The sequence below is a fragment of the Rissa tridactyla genome, chromosome 3, assembly GCF_028500815.1.
Source record: "Rissa tridactyla isolate bRisTri1 chromosome 3, bRisTri1.patW.cur.20221130, whole genome shotgun sequence".
NCBI classification, from domain to species: domain Eukaryota; kingdom Metazoa; phylum Chordata; class Aves; order Charadriiformes; family Laridae; genus Rissa; species Rissa tridactyla.
Window position 1 is genome coordinate 16,550,872 of NC_071468.1, and position 17,054 is coordinate 16,567,925.

Consider the following 17,054-nt stretch of genomic DNA (forward strand, 5'->3'; position numbering starts at 1 on the left):
GCCTTCCTTTCCCTCACATGTTCCTTACATTGAGTTCTCTTCCATTTCCTCACAGATTTCACATTGCTGCTGCTACTTCTTTTCCCCTCTCTTGTGTTCTCCATTCCTACCAGCAGTGATTTATGCACATTCACCAAAATTCAGGAAACACATAAGGGCATCTGGGTTCTGTTGCTAAAAAATCTGCTCCAGCATGTCAGACATTACACCATACCCACACAGAAGACTCATTACACAAGCTGTCCAAAAACGTTCACCACCTGAATTCCACCATACCTTCTGGATTCAGGCAGCCTTCTCAAATAATTGTCTCCCAAACAAGAATTCTGTGTTCCCTCTTGTTAGTCTCTTACTCATACATATATTTTCTTCCTCTCCTTTGCTCTTTCTTTCACATCTTTCTCCCTGAATTCTTCCCTACTCCAGTCCTGTTTTCCCCCTTCTCACACCTTGTTTAATCCCCTTTACCCACACAACAGTGGGGTCCACACAACAATGCTGTCTCAGAAACGAGCCCGCTGTGGGGCAGCAGGCAGAAATGCTGCTGGATCCGTGCTTCCTGCCTCCCAGTGGCAAAACAGGAGGCCACCTGGACCAGCAAGAGGCAGGACAAGGGAACAGCGGCTCTTCTAATGCAGGCAGCATCAGGCAGGGATAACTGGATTCAAGTTCTTCCCAAGTTTTCTTTCCTTCTCAAAAAGAAGCCAAGCAGAACTTGGAGGAAATAACTCCAAGGCCAAGACCCACACACACACACAGGAAACGGCCATCAGCCACACAGCGATGTTTGCAGAGACAAGGCAAGGTGAAGCAATACAGCAGCAATGCAGCTGTGGTTGCAGAAATATGGCAAGGGATACAGCAGCCCATAAAAAATGATCAAACTTTGAGAGTAAAATAACAGCAGCCCAAAAAGCATCCTCATCTGTTCACCTATATTCTTATGAAACTTCTTAGTTTAATACAGGAGCATGGTTAAAGCTAAGGATACATTTCAGCATAGCTCCAAACAGTCCTGCCACTTAAATGATCATCAAATCAATTTTCTAAAGGATCTGATAATAGTGTTTATATAATACTGAGGGAAGTGTAACACTGAAGATCACACAATCAAATTGATCTCAGTGGAGCCTTCATTACGCTTGCTAATAAACGCCCATTCTGTGAATGTACAAAGCAGTTTATACTTAGATGGTGATACAATGTGAACTATTTAGCCAGAACTCATAACGCAATAAAATAATAGTGCAACAGAAGACTGACTAAATAATCAAACACTTGAAACAGTGACTCACAGCATGAAGATGGTTGGCATTTAAATGTATTCAAAAATCAAATGTCATTCTATTAAAAAAATGGTGCTTGTATCAACAATGCCTGGCACTTGCACGGTATCCGTTATCAGAGAATTGCAAGGACTACAGCTTATTAATTCTCACCATTTTGCTGTAGATCTCCTTAATTTTTTTAAGCTTCAGTTCCTCCAGCGACGTGCTTAGCTTAGACTTCCAGTTGTATTTAAAAAAAGAAAAAAATCTATCTCTGATAGCTAGAATATGACATGACCCACAAAAATGTAGAAATACAAAAGGACCCAAAACCAACTCAAAGGTTTTTCATGACCTATTGCATTGGTGAGGAGTTACAGGCAGTGGGACAACTCAGTGAAGGCACTATTCCTTCATCTCCCTTATGTTCTGCTTCATGTGCTCACGTTATCAAAATTGGAGCTGCAAGTTCAGCAATCCTGCAGTATCTTGCTGAGAAAACCTACTTCTATTGTAAATGTTTTGTGATTTTTCCAATACCTTCTAATGTAACTTTTCACAATGACACTCCTAAAATAACTCCTTGCTTTATATACTTTTTCAAGTGGAGAAAAATACAGACTCCTGTCCTGCCTTCACAAAATGCACTGATGATCCTCTGAATTTTCCCGGGCACATAATGAAACACTAAGAAAAAAGATGCTGTGTCCCAGTAGAAAAGTTCTGTACTCAAACTGGGGGGATAGGATGGAGAGACTACAAGGTGAAAAACTGGCTGTACCATCAGACTGAAAGGGTAGCGGTCACTGGTTTGAAGTCTGACTGATGCCCAGTTAGGAGTGGAGTTCCTCAGATACCAACACTGGAGCAAGTCTTGTTTGACATCTTCATCAATGACTTCGAAGATGAGTCAGATGGAGCAAGTTTGCAGATGACACCAGACTGGGGAGATCAGCTGACACACTGGAGGGCACAGCTGCCATTAAGAGCAGCCTTGATAAGCTGGAGGAATCGGCCAGCAAGAGCCTCCTGATGGTCAGTCAAAACAAAGGCAAAGTCCTGCACCTCGGACAGATCATCCACATGCACTACTACATGCCCGGGAGCAACTCAGCAGAAAAGGACCTGGCCATTCTGGTGGACAAAAGGAGAGATATACAAGGAGAGACTGAGGGAAGTGGGTTTGGCTATGGTGGGATATAATTATTGCATTCAGTTTCCTGGTGTGGGTTAGACAAAAGTCAGCAGAAAAGTTCTCTCAGGGGCATGCACCAAGAGGACAAGAGACAAAAGTCAAGTTGCACCCACAGAAATTCCAGCTGTGTGTAAGAAGACAATGTTCACAGTGAGAGGAGTAAAGTACTGGAACAGGTTCCCAGAGAGGCTGTGAACTCTCCATCCAGGGAGAGTTCATAAGTCAGGAAAAGGCCCTGAGCAGCCTGGCCTAACTTTGAAATTAGATCTGCCCTGAAGAAGAGATTGGGCTAGATGATTTCCTAGGTCCATTCCAATTGAAATTCTGATAACCTTTTATTATTTCTTTTAACAGGAACTGGTTATTTCTGAAGTTGCAATTATCAAAGAACATAGGAACTATTCTGTCAATAAAATTGCATCTTGGTCTCCACACCGCCGTCACAAATTGAATTTTTTGATGGGAATTTCCAACTGTGAGACATCGGAAGTTGATCTAGTAAAGTAAATAGTATTTGACTTCTTCTACCTTTACCTCATCAGCTGACTCTGTCCTGTGACTTTAAGTGACTATCTCTTCAAAGGGTGGAAATAATAATAATTCTTACCTGTTTCATATGGGAGAGACATTTTGGTCCCACAGAAAGTGGAAACGTTTTCCAAACCACCAACTCCAGCAGAGTAAGTCTCTCGCTATCCCCAGCTCATGACTTAAGTGAGAATTAGTTTCATTGCCTGGTAGAACCACCTCCAGCTGGCAGCGGCAACAGTGTTTATAAGTGGTTATAAGCACTGAGGAACGAGTCAAAGAGAAGTCTAGTCTCTCTAAGGAGAAGATTCTTATTCTCTCCTGAGCTTCTTCCTCTTTCCAAAAAAATATTTTGATAAAAGGATATTTATGTTGAGATGGGGGAAATCCACTAAGCCAGAGGTCTGCGGGTTGAATTCAATGTTTTAAGTGTGATTTAATGCAGTATGTGGTGGTTGAATAAACAAATATATGTAACAAGAGCTATAACCTCCTGCCTCAGACTCAATCTGAGAGTTGTACTCAACGGTCTAATAAAATATGACAGCTATATTGCCTTGCTTATTAACAAGCATAGAAGTTTTAAAAAAAGCACTAAAAATACATTATTTACCAATTTGGACACGAAATCCCTTTAGTAAACAGATTTTCCAACTAATCTGAAGACCAAAAAAAATATTGGATATGTGACAACTGAATAACTTTTAAATAGTTCTCTGAATATTTTTGTGGACGCACGAAACTCCACAGAATAATTTATTTTACACAGATAATGGAGTCTCTGGGACTTGTAAAGCATCTGGAATTATAGCCAGTAGCAACCACTCGCAATTTAAAACCTTTCTCCAAATAAATCTCATCATGACAGTTCAAGCATACGCAGAGACCAAATTTAATCTTTCCACAGCATTTAAGTCTGTGGTAGAGCCCAAAGTCTTCTATGATTTTTTAATTATTATTTAAGCATGACAAGGTAACTAAACTGAAATATACTTATTTTCCAATATATAATACTCTGCTCCACAGCGTATGCTGCCTGGCCTAATATCTGTCTGTCAGCATTAATGTGACAAACTTCGGAAAGAAAAGTTGTAAGGGAACTGTCAAACTATGTTATAGCCAGACCAATCTGGTTTTGCTCTGTCTTTAAAAAGAGTGGAAATATCAGACTCATTCCTTAAACTGTCATGACTATGAAACCTTCAGGGACAAATGTGCTTAGCTGCTTAGAGAAGAAAAAGTGTCTTCAAGAAATACGTATAACATACAGCAACAGCATTTGTGCAGCTGTTCAAATAAAATCAGATTAAGATTTGACGAATCACATAATTATCCAATATTCTCAGAGAACCGAATTAATGACTGATTAAAAGAAGCCCTGAACTTCAATATCTGAAAGAAAATTCAATCTTGACCACAAGTCCGTAAGGAAATTACTTTCTTTCAAAGACAGGCTCTAAAGCACTGTAAATGGGTTAAATTGAGATGACTGGCAGCCTTTACTGAAGAGAAGCACAGGTTCAAGTGAGCTCGTGGATCTCTTTCCTGGTTTCAGGTAAGAGAGATAGCTATCCTCCAAACCAAAGTTACAGAAAGAATAAGACACTGATACACAAAGAATACTGATAGACTAGCACCTAGTTTGTGACCAAAGGGCTTTGCTCAACTGAATTTGCTATGAACCCAAACTTTAAATGATTCTCTTGTGCACTTTTTATGTATCCTTAAAATTAAGGTTGCATAATTTATCAAAAATTAGGCTAGGAATTTTATGAGGAAGCCTAAGTGAGTCAGATACTGAATACTCACTAAATTCCCCGTATATAACTCTTGGAGAGCTTTCAAATTTTTTTATTTAAACTACTGAAACTTGAGTACTAATAAAATACAATCCACATCACCAGGACAGTCAAAAAACAGAAGTGGCAACATCTTATACATACATAGCATCTTCTGTCAGAAAGTAAAGGCATTTTAGGGATGACATGCAGTACTTGGGAGTTCGGTTCCGTTACACACACTTAGTAAATGAGAAAACAAGGCCTAACTGTCTGCTAAACATAACACACAAAGCCAACAGCAGGAACAGCACTAAATATAGGTTCCAAGGGCTTCTTTCACTGGCGTTTGCAAAAAAGGATGCTTTATTTTAAAACTAAAGGTCAGTCTTAGCCTATATTACTCTGTTCAGCCACTGCCTCTCATTGTTTTTAAGTATACTTGTGAACTTGTGACTGCTAAGTCAGGCCAAAGTCATATAAAGATAGCTTATCAGGACTAATACTATTCTCACACCTCAGAAGAAAAATAAGGGGGCGGGGGGGGGAAGCATAAACAAAAAAAAAAATCCATGCTCTGCTGCTTTATTCCTCTTCTGCTTGGTTCAAGTCTTGTCATGCCAGAGAGCTGTTCACAAATTCATTTGAATCACAATTACAACAGAATACTCCAAAAACCCATCAAAATTTGGTACAACTTCTCAGGCAGGCACCATTAATTTTTTTCACTGGCATGATGCTCCTAATACTTTCTGACAATCCTTAAGTACTACTGGTTATGAAGCAGTCGCACACACTCAAAGATATGCTGGTATGAGTTCAAATAGAGATAGTCCACCACATCAATTCTTTTTTTGGACAGTAATGTTTTTGGTATTTATGAATTGTTTTACTGCAGTATTATAAAGTGGAACCCTTTGAAAAGCTCTTTTCGTAAAGCTTTCCTTAAAATAACAAATCAAAGAGCGGGTAATTTCATTTTAAAAGATTAAAAAAGGGAAGGACTCAGATTACCCAAAACCAATGTATTTGAAGATAATAACAATGCTGCAGGACTTTACACAAGCATGTCACATTTTAAGTGATGACAAATAAACCACAATTTTGTCAACTTCGGTCAACTTCACTTCAGACCCAACTCAGTGCAGCTACACTAGAAACGAATGTGGTATGTCAGATCTTGTTGGGACTTCAAACAGACTTGACGTAGCTCAGTTAAATGTTAACATGAAGCTAAATCTTAGTTCAAGATCGTTTAGGAATGGAGTAAAACCGCATAGTAAAAAGCTGTTTATAAAGAAGAACAAGAGCTGAGGACAGCAAAGTAAAGATTCCGCAATCATTAGTAAGACAACCATATACTCTGCTCTTGAGCTTACAACATGATCAGACGAGGATATAAAATTCTGCTGTTAGTTGTATCATGCAATCCCCCCATAATATGCTCAGCGACATCAGTACCGATGAGAGGACACCTTTGCCAAAACACATTTAAATAGCACCTCAGCTAGTAAAGCAACCAGAGCACTAGCGTAACTGCGTTTCTGCAGCAAGAGTCACAAGCAGCATATATTCAAATCAACTGTACCAAGGTATCTCTGTGTATTACTTTTTCCTCCCACAAGATATTCTTTCAACATTTTGACGCTCGCTAACTTCATTTGTAGACCGTCTCATTTAGCTGTTATACATTTGGCTAATATGGCTTCAAACACAACCAACTTTACCAAGCTGTAAACTTATGAGAATTCGAACTCAGGGAAAGGTTCTAGGACTCAGGTGGAAAAGTTTTCCTGAATTTTGAAAGTCATAGTGTTGCATAAAGTATACTCTAAACACTGAAAGAGTTGTTTGAAGCAGCCTATATAATTCTAGAATGGGAATGTAAGGTTCAATTAAATTCCAAAGGCTGGTTAGAAGAAAACAGGCAGAAAGGTCATCATCCTCAACTAAATTCTTTAGTACTTTTCCATAACAATGGCACAAAAACACCCGCTTCTACATGATGTTTCTAATATTGTGTCATTACAGATAGAGGTAATGTGGTCATTGAGCAACCTAAATGCTTAAACAATTCCCATACCACAGAGACGGGTATTGGTACTATGTAGTACATGCAGAATTCAATTTTTCAGCCCTCTCCTTTCATTTATTACGTATGAGTGAAATTCCAGCAATAATATGTTAAGATAAATCTTGTGCATAGCTTAAACAAATGTTACTGATAGCATCTAGTGTGGTTTTTGGGGTTTTTTTATCATGACACCACTGGCAACCTATATGAAAAGATCACTCAGAGATAGGAAAAAAAATTATTACATGTTCCAGATGTCTGAAGGAGTTTCTGTCTTTTATTTACAATTCCTTTAAAATATTCCAACCAGCTTCATTCTGTCTGTCCCCAAATAGTACAGAGCACAGGAATGTATGGAGAGCATTTAACTTCTTACGACGAAAGGCATCAGAAATGCAGTTTCCAAAAATAAAAATCCTCATTTTACCCTCTTCTTTTGTTTTCATTTCACAGTTTTTGTTGAACCTATTACATCAATATTAATGAAAATTATAATTCATCTGACTTCCCAGCAGGAAGAAAATGAGATTTTGTTTGATCCACTGTTAATTCATTCCAGATAACTGCCCAAACCTCAGCCAGCTTCAGGTTAGAACAATATGAAGTCCAAATGCTACCATTCTTTCTTGTCCTTTAAAATAATTTACAAAATATAAGCTCTCGTTCAGTCTTAGAACCTCAGAAATCTTTCAGAGTGAATGCTCAGACTAATTAACAACTTATTCTTAGTAACAAAATGTGTTGGTTTTTTTAAAAAAAAAAACAAACAAACAACAAAAAAAAAAACTCAACCCAAAACACTTAAAAAGCATTTTAACAGGAAAATATAATTAATAAAAACCTCCACTGCCCTTATAAAAACCTATTTAAAATATATCTACTGTCCCTTACAACTATACTACAGTGAACAAAATCAGGTCACAGCGAAGGAGTAGGAGTTTTGTTTCTTGGGAAAATTTTCACACCGAGATGTTTAAAGTAAAAGAAACTCCTGTGACTCAGTACATAAGCTACATGTTAGACTATATTTTAGAAGTAAGAAACCAGATTATAACAGTTCTTATAGAAAGGATGATAAAAATCCTTGTGTTTTGTGTATGTGGATAACGGGCATGGTCAAAAGTTTATTCTGGCAGGGTGTTAAATCTATTATTCTATGACCTTTGCAAACCACGTATTTTAATAGAATTATTATCTATTTATAAGAAAAGAGGGTACCAATTCTTGCTCTATTACAATGGAACAGCATTTCCAGCCATTTTCAATTTCAACCCCTCAACAATTTTTCCACAGACATAACAAACATGCACCAGAAATATAAGAGTATTGACAAAAGGTTTCCTTTCTTAGTTGCCTCTTATGGAGCTCTAATGGATTACTCTCCATAAATGTACAGACTGAAAGCTGAAAAATGTTCCACTAAGAGTAAATTTGCAATAACTACACTGATTTATTGAAGAATAATTTTCCCGAAGTACTGTATGTCTTCAGACAACAATTTTAGTCAAGAAAAAAAGATGACTGGTAAAACACAGTAGCAGAAATAAAATATATTTTAAAATTATTAAAATTGTCGTAGTAATGAAGGAAATAACCATTTAAGTTTTTGCAAGAGATTCAGAGTAGAATACACTTTTAACTCAAAACCATTTGAAGAAGCTGTAGAATTCCCACACTTTCGGGGACCTAAAGGTTTGGGGGAAAGGAGGGAAGAAAACATAAGTCATCAATTTTACCACTCCTTTTTTGAGACAACAGGAATGCAGAAGTTGACTGCTAGAAACCCTTTTCAGCCTTGAGGTACTTGACACCACTACAGTATTTGACATTACCATCACACTTTTGTGGTTTCATTACTAGGAAAAGACCTGTAATTGCACCATTAACAGTTCAGAACAATCATATTTTAAAGAATTCTCACAACAGAGTGATCTGTTTCATACTTCCAATATGCTTACATAAAACTAGGCTAGCATCTTTTACTCTCATTTCAATAAGAATAAATTCTGTACCTCCCTTGCTTGTTAGGCAAAGGAGTTGTTTGGGTTGTTTTTTTAATGTTACTCCATCAGGTATCTGCAGTGGCATTCATGAGACTTGCTCTCTTTTTCACCTCATCCCGTTCCACCCTGAATGTTTATGGCATGAAGTTATTTGTGTGGCACACACATAGCGTAAATAACTCCAAAATACGTAACCGTGTAAAAGAATTGCAAATTAATTTCACCATGGCAGAAATAAACACCTTCTAAGTCACCCGCTTAACGCCTACCACAGTCACCCCGCGTACAGTAAGGCACAAGCACCACTACTTCTGAGCGAAATGACCGAAGGTGGACTCAAACATCCAGCTCATGCGTTAGAAACGTGAGGAAGTTCGACGTTCAGATCCGGCTGTAAAAGAAGTCACGGACCTAGTAATTATTATCGGAGGAAAAACAACCTGACTGCTTCATCAGATACGGGGCGGTTTCTCCCTCACAACTCTCTGTTCTCCGTCAAGAAAAAAACCACTTGCTCCTACCTCGAAGATCTCACGTTTTAGCTCAGCCACTGCCAGAGCCAGGAGCACCTTTTACCTCGGCCGAAGCCGGCAGGTCCCCACAGGCACACGGCCGGGGTAGCACCCGGGCTGCAAGCGTTAAAGAAATAAAACAATAACCCACGCAAAGGTTTCACGGCGCGCTCTGTCTGTCTGTCCTGTCCCAGTCCGGCCGACGGGGAGGCCTCGCCTCGGCTCCTCGGGCGAAGGGATCCCGATCCCGGCCCCGGCCCCGGCCCGTCCTGCCGCCCCGCTCCCCTCACGGCACGGCCTCCGCCCGCTCCCCCCCCCACCAACAGCGCCCAACCGTTTTTTTAACGGTCTCCGCGCGCGGCGGAGGGGCGGCGGGGGGCCGGGGTACTCACATGCCAGATGGCGAAGAAGATGAGGGCGGCGCAGAGGACCAGCGATAGCATGTAGCAGAAGGCGGCGAAGGTGAAGGCCATGGCGGGGACAGCCCTCCCCACCCCTGCCGCCGCCCGGGGAGGGGTCCCGGCGGACGACCGGGAGCTCAGGGACCCCCGGGAGCCCAGCGGGGAGAGCGGCGAAGCCACCGGTCGCCCTGACGGCGGAGCGGAGCCTCACACACACACAGGCAGGGCAGGGCAGAGCCGGGACGGAAGGTCCCCTCAGAGCCACTCCCTCCCCTCCGCCGAGCCCGTCCCGACCCCCGCAGCGCCGTCAGACTCTGAGGGGACCCGGCCTGGCCCCTCCACCACCGCCGCCGCTCTCCCCTCCCCGCCGAGGCGCGGCGGTGGGCGGCCCCGCCGGCGGGGCGACCCCGAGGGGCGGGTCCCCTCCGCGGGGGTGGTGGCGGCGGGGGGCTCCGCCGCCGCCCGGGCAGCGTCTGCCGTGAGGGCCGCCTGTTTCTGACTGAAGTCACATCACGACACCTTGAGAGGAACGAGCGTAGGCTGGGATCAGTTCAGGGCAAATCCTGACAAGATAATTGTATGCCTAAACTTGAAGTAGTTTGGGGGGCTTTTGTGTTGTTTTCTTTTTAATTGGTTTGGTTTTTTTGTTTTTTTTTTTTTTCCTTTTAGGATCAGGTTAATCTTGGTGAGACGTGCCCCAGCGTCCAGGCGCCTGGGCCTCGCCGAGGAGGGGAGCGCGGCCAGCGGAAGGCTGAGGCAGTGGCAAGGTGTCATCCAGCATGGAGAGGCCAGTGCCAAAGTGGCCATCCTCTGATGGAGAGAGGGACAGGAACGGGGACAGAAACCGAGCCTGGGCGCTCATAAGCTGAGACAGAGTAGCTCAGCAAAGTAGGATCAGCCCGCCCTTTCCCACTAGATGAAAAAGATGTTTACTGTTAGAGTAAATAAAGACAAACCTGTCTTAAATTAAAAGGAGGTTATAGCGAGGTAGGGGTCGGTCTCTTCTCCCAAGTAACAAACAATAGGACAAGATGAAATGGCCCCAGGTTGCACCAGGGGAATTTTAGAATGGATATTAGGAAAAATTTCTTCACAGAAAGGGTTATCGAGCATTGGAACAGGCTGCCCAGGGAAGTGGTGGAATCGCCATCCCTGGAAGTATTTAAAAGACCTGTAGATGTGACGCTGAGGGCCATGGTTTAGTGGTGGACTTGGCAGTGACAGGTTAATGGACTCAATGATCTTGCAGGTCTTTTCCAGCCTAAATGATTCTATGACTCTAAATGCCACAAACTGGGAGAGTGCTCTTGATGACTTTCATGTATAAGCAATATCCAAATTGCTGAAGTACATACTTAAAATAAGGAAGGAAGGGTAAGCCCCTGCCGCCTTCTGCATCCATAGTGTCTCCAGACACAAGGGTAAGCCCCTGCCTTCTAACTGCATCCATAGTGTCTCCAGAGCCATTTCTGCAGGAGATCAGTTTCAGTTTTACCATCAAAAGTTCTTCCACCTCTTCGGAGTGCATCAGCTGACACAATGGGTCTCCATCCCTGGAGGTATTTAAAAGACATGTAGATGTAGCGCTGAGGGACATGGTTTAGCACTAACTTGTTAATGTTAGGTTAACAGTTGGACTTGATGATCTTAAAGGTCTCTTCCAACCAAAACAATTCTATGATTCTATGAATATAGCAGGTGTGTAAGCAAAAAGTGTTCAAAAGAAAATATCACAGAGCCACCAGAAGTTCCATTTAAAAATACTCTGAAAACCATGGATGAAAGCTATATATTTGAAATATACTTACAAAACTTACGAAGAATTTCAGTTCACAGAATTTTTTCTATACTTTTATGTATACTTTTATTTCATGGTACAGAAGATTGTAATTCCATCAAAGTCAAGTTCAGTACAAGCTTTCTTTTTAAATGTTTAAAATATATTTTTGTTTAAAAATATGGTATATTATTTTTAACATAATATCCACTTTTAACCTGAGGAAAAAGTCCTGATTTGGATCAAGAGTCAAGGCCAGTAATTAATAAACCAATCAGGAATAAACTGATTGATGTAACCTTTTATAATCGAGCTCCTCCAGACTGTACATGTGGTTTGATGCTTTAATTAAGAAGGACAGAACACGGCAAATAGTAATGAGCTTTGCTGTCATACAGGGATGCAGTAAATGCATTGTAATTCTCTGACCTTTTAATTCTTTTATACCTGAAATCCTGCAGAGCGTATGCTTGCGAAAGTAAATGGTTTATTCATAACCACACACTTTGAAAAGAGCTGTAAATGAGGTACAGAAGTCATCTTTGGATTTACTTTTTTTTTTTTTTTGCCACAATTACTTGAATATCTGGATATATATTACATACGTTAAGATTCAACACAGAAAAACTGATGCTTCCAAGAAAACCAAAATAAAATATTTCTTTCTGGAGTACTTACACATATGCACACACACAGAGACATATATATATACATGTCTATAAAAATATACATACATTTAGGTATCATAAAAGACAGAAGTGGAAACAACCATCAAATATCAGTTTAGGACTTAGGACTACACTCTAAGGTAAATATTCTCCTCTTTTTCATTGTGTCTCATATTCATTTACATCCCAGCTATGTATTTGTAACTCTTCAATGAACACCAGGCAAAATATTTGTTTCTCATTTTGCAAGGAGACAGTTCCACAGCAAAGCACTTCCAAGAGCTCACAGTCTTTCCTGGTACTGATTTTGAAACATATGTTGCCCATTAGCTGTATTTCTAGTAATTAATCATTGCTAGCAGCTGACTAATTACAAAAGTTTCTGATATGCAGTGAAAGGAAAATCTATCGAGATGCGTTTAGGATGCTTTTGTCCTACCGACTTCTTCTTACATTATACCACGAGGATACCTTAAGTATCCTGAGATATTTAAGTGATAGCAAGTGGTGGAAAGATTTCCCTTTCACTCAATACATCTCTCAGATTGGTCTCAGTAATCACTAAAAAGTCTTCCTTGTCTCCATTTCGTTACAAGCTCATTACAGCGCTCTGTGGCATGAAGACCTCGCAGCACAGAGCCGTTCCTTTGTCATTTCTGAATGAGACCGCTGCAAACTGCCGCATCTGGGGCAAAAGGTGCAAATAATATGGATGTGCCTGGCCCTCTTCTCACTGGTTTAAGCCTCTGTGAGCGCAGCAGGAACATCAGCCTGACTATTAGCTCCCCATCCACTTCTAAGGTCTTGGTCTTAACCTTCAAATGAACTGATGAATCTGATTCTGGCTGCATGAGAAATTACAGTCAAGCACCCAGCTGTGCTCCTTTGAAATAATGCCTATCACAGAGGCCAGGACGGAGGGTGAGAGAGCTGAGGAGGCAGCATTATCAGCTGAAGGGATCTGGAATAGACAAACCAGACAAATACAGAGTATAACCACCTTTAGAAAAAAAGCTGGTGCTTTCAAAACTGTTATTTTAATGCTTCTTTTCCCAAAATACACAAAATTACATCCACACATTGAGACACACCTGGGTTTCTTATCTATTATTAGAAATAAAAAGCCCAGAGGTTCTGCAGCAGTCCATTAGCAAATGCACTAGTCCTTGCTCTCTGGTGGTCAGCAGCTCGTTTTAGCAGCCACAGTCTCAGATTTAGCACCTCATCTTTCATTCTGCTGTCTTCAAAATTTCACAAATGCTCGTGCTTCCTCCAGGTCGTGTATTTGCAAGCCGTTCCCAGAAGGGACCTCTGCTCTCACCCTGCAGCACACACCTGTAACCCGGGAAGGCAGCAGCAAAAAATATTCAGAAAGCTGAAGCATGGAGATGAATTTCAGACGAAGTAGAAAGACAGTAAGAAACAGAAAGTAAATTCATGTTCAGATTGATTAAAAAAAATGGTTTGCATTCTCTCATCTTTAACCAGAAACTATTTATTTTAAATGTATTTTCTGATGGGTCACACAAGGTATTTCAAGCCTGACAATACTTCATAGCACAGGTTTTTACATGAACTGGTTTTGTAGGCTGTATCCCACAATGCACACAAACAGATCATGACAATGTGTTTGTAAAACCTTTGGAGAAAAGGTTTTTACAAAAGACTGTAAGGGTCCTTGCTTTACTTGAGCATATTAAGTTTTTGCATGATACAGTTAGCACTGAAGCATATTCTGTGGCTTGGGTTTGTTGTTTGTAAACAGGAAGTATTTGTCTTTACCATGCATATTTATTGGAAAATATGATTGCAGGTTCCTGAAGGAACTAGAGAATCAAGCAGACCTTCTTTTTTGCAATATAGTCTGATCCCAATTCCATACAGAGTCATCACAAGAGGACAGACGGTGGTGCTGCTTTTGTACAACCGGTACTGAGATGCTGATTTTCAAAGCTATCACTCTGCAAATATCATCATAGGTCGAAGCACAAACAGAGAGGGTTTGGGATTTTTTTACTTAAGGATGGATTTTTACTTTGTGAGGACCTTTATGAAGGGACCAAAAAAATTCAGTCACTAGATAAATAATAACAAAGGAGTACATCTGGTGAGCAACAGACATCCCTTGAAACCAAATGACATCCAATGTTCCTATAGATGTTGTGAAAATAGATTTAGTAGATTTATGAATTCAGGATGTCCTTACGTTAGCAGGTCTTGGAGCACTTGATTTTATATGAAATGACCTTTTGTGCTAGATAATGAAAGAATCTGAAGGTACTGAAAGAAATTTCCAGTGGCTAATTTATAGAACAGCATCAGAGATGAGAAGAGACTGCTAACGAGTCCTTTCAACTCCCAAATAAGTACCACAACTGTATAAACCTAAAGGACAAGCCTTTGTAAGACCAGTAGTCCCTGAAGTGCGAGGCTAAAATCACCATAAATCCACCAACAAGGTGGTATACCCTGAGACAAGATGGTTCATGGTTTTAAGATTCATATATTATTGTTACATTGTATAGTTTTAAGTGTAACATATTACTGAATGCCTGCTAGAGTAAAAGCCATTATATTAATTATAGTAGAGAATTGTCATTCATTAGATTGAGTATGTTTAAATAGTACATCTGACTCTCTCGGTTGTGAACTTCAAGTAATACTAAATTATTAACAATGCTAATATACAAATTGCCATCTTTGGTCTTACAGCTAATATCCCATAGAGATTAATAGAAGCATTTCATACCCTTACACATTATTATTTCAGATTATCTGCAGATTCCAAATGAAACGACTGCATTACTTCATGGTCAGTTCATTTTTGAAAGGTTACTTTTGCAATAATAAAGGCAAGTGACATTTTGTTAATGAAGTCTTATTCTCAGACACCAGGAATATGGTAGTTCACAAATCCACTGACGAGAATCTCATTTTACCGCCAGGTGAATAAATATGCTATTTCACCAGCAGTTAGCAAGAATACTGTTTCCACCCTCTTATATAGGAACTGGATGAATAAATTTTAACTACATTATCATAGGATTATAGGAAAGTTCAGGTCGGAAGGGACCTCCAGAGGTCTCTAGTCCAACCTCCTGCTCCAAGCAGGGCCAAATGCAAGGTCAGACCAGGTTGCTCAGGGATTCATCTGGTCAAGTCTTGAAAACCTCCAAGGACAGAGATGGCCCAACCTGTCTGGGCAACCTGTTCCACCGCCTGTCTCAGGTTGTCTTCAGCAGACTTGTCAGTTCCCAGCCTGTATCACTGCCAGGGCTTATTCCTTCTCTAGTGCAGGACTTTACATTTGTCCTAGTTGAATTTCATAAAGTTCCTGTCAGGCTACGATCCCCATGTTTAATTATTGAAATCCACTTTAAAAGCATAGATTAATATGCAATAATGTTCCTAAATAGCAAAATAATAGTGTTCGGAGCATGACACTAAACTGCTTTGCTTCTACTATTCACTTGCCAGCCAGTATCAGAATCATTCACTATCACACTCATTCCCATAATGGTCACTGGCAAAACTGGGGCTTCAGATTTGCAACTTAGATCACTCACCTGAAGTAACTGATCCCAGTAACTGTTCTGTCCCATGCTTTGATAACCAGCACCACAGAGGCATGATGCACATTTTGACTGTGCACCTCACTGACAATTTGCTGACAAATAGAAGAGTATTTGAGAACAGGGAATGTGGGACTTTTTCCATTATCTGCAGGGTTAGTGGAGCGATACTGTGAGCATAGATATCACTGCACCTCTTAATTCCTAAGCTATGCTTTTCTGCCCTATTTCTCCAGCCTCCTCTCCCCATTATAGCACAGTTCTTGCCCACTACCCTGTTTTTTCTTTATCTTGCTAGTTCACAGTCTCAGCCTCGTCCTTCCACTGCCTCCCAATTCCTCGCCTCCTCCAAATTCAGCTTTTGTCTCCTGCGAGTTCATTAAGACTTCTTCCTCACCAGTGATGAATGATCCAACAGGATACTAAGCACTCCAGAAAGACAGGATCTCTGCTCTTGGTTCCAGGACAGAGTACCAAAAGCAAGTGGAAATAGCAATTGCTGGGGAGGCTTTGCTTTAAAGCATAATCACTGAAATGGAATAGAGAAAGAATTTGCTTAAGTCCAACAGATTTCTAGTAACTATGCATGAAATTTTCAGGATTAAAATTAGCCAAAGACGATAACGACTTTTGGCCACAGCAAAAAGCATGTTCATCTTACAAAAGCTTCTTCCTTCCACATGTGGAGTCCTTCCAATACATAAACAATCCAGGGGCCTTCCATAGATTACTAATAAGATTTTCAGCATTGGCAAAATAACATGTCTACTTTTTTTCTCATGAAATTTTTCTGAACTCTTCAAGAACCTTAGCCTGGGAAGGAAGCCCAACATAAAAATGGGAGCCCAGGTAGGGAATAGAAAGTAGGATCTTAATATGGAATATCTGAAACAGTCTTAATTGCCTTTGACATTACCTGATTTGCTTCTCGTCAGTACATGGAAATTTTACACAAGTAATTCTTACTAACATTGGTTAATCCTGCTAAGAAGGAAGTTAATTTGGGTCTGTGCTGGGGAGAGAGTGGGCTCCAACTTTATCAATTCTGAATAACTGAATTCCATCAAAGGAACAAAAATGGAATAACAAATCTTCTGATTAAGTAACCTATAAGAAATCCTTCATCAGTCATTGAAGATCCCGCAGAGTTAGCTATGCTAATAAGACAATTTGCATAAAATATGCATTTGTCCAAACACAGAAATAACATTCTGGGCTAAATTCCTCTAATTTTTATGGCGTTTCATTTTTTCCCACCCTGGAGCCTGAAATATTCTG

General features: G+C 40.4%; 1 protein-coding gene across 4 annotated transcripts in view; it reads right to left on the bottom strand.

The window, feature by feature from the left end:
• CNIH3 (cornichon family AMPA receptor auxiliary protein 3) overlaps positions 1–17,054 on the bottom strand; it is an 87,495-nt gene that overhangs the window by 38,790 nt on the left and 31,651 nt on the right. For 2 of the 4 annotated variants that reach the window (XR_008465333.1, XR_008465332.1), the window contains one exon: positions 11,867–13,539. The exons of 1 other annotated variant lie outside the window; for it this stretch is intronic. Coding sequence is in view for 1 of the 3 variants with exons in the window: in XM_054194757.1 (XP_054050732.1) it covers positions 9,751–9,831 (81 nt within the window). In the remaining 2 variants the exon portion in view is untranslated. Of the gene's footprint in view, positions 1–9,750; positions 9,886–11,866; positions 13,540–17,054 lie in introns of those variants that run through there. One more of the 4 variants, XM_054194757.1, reaches the window with a different exon arrangement.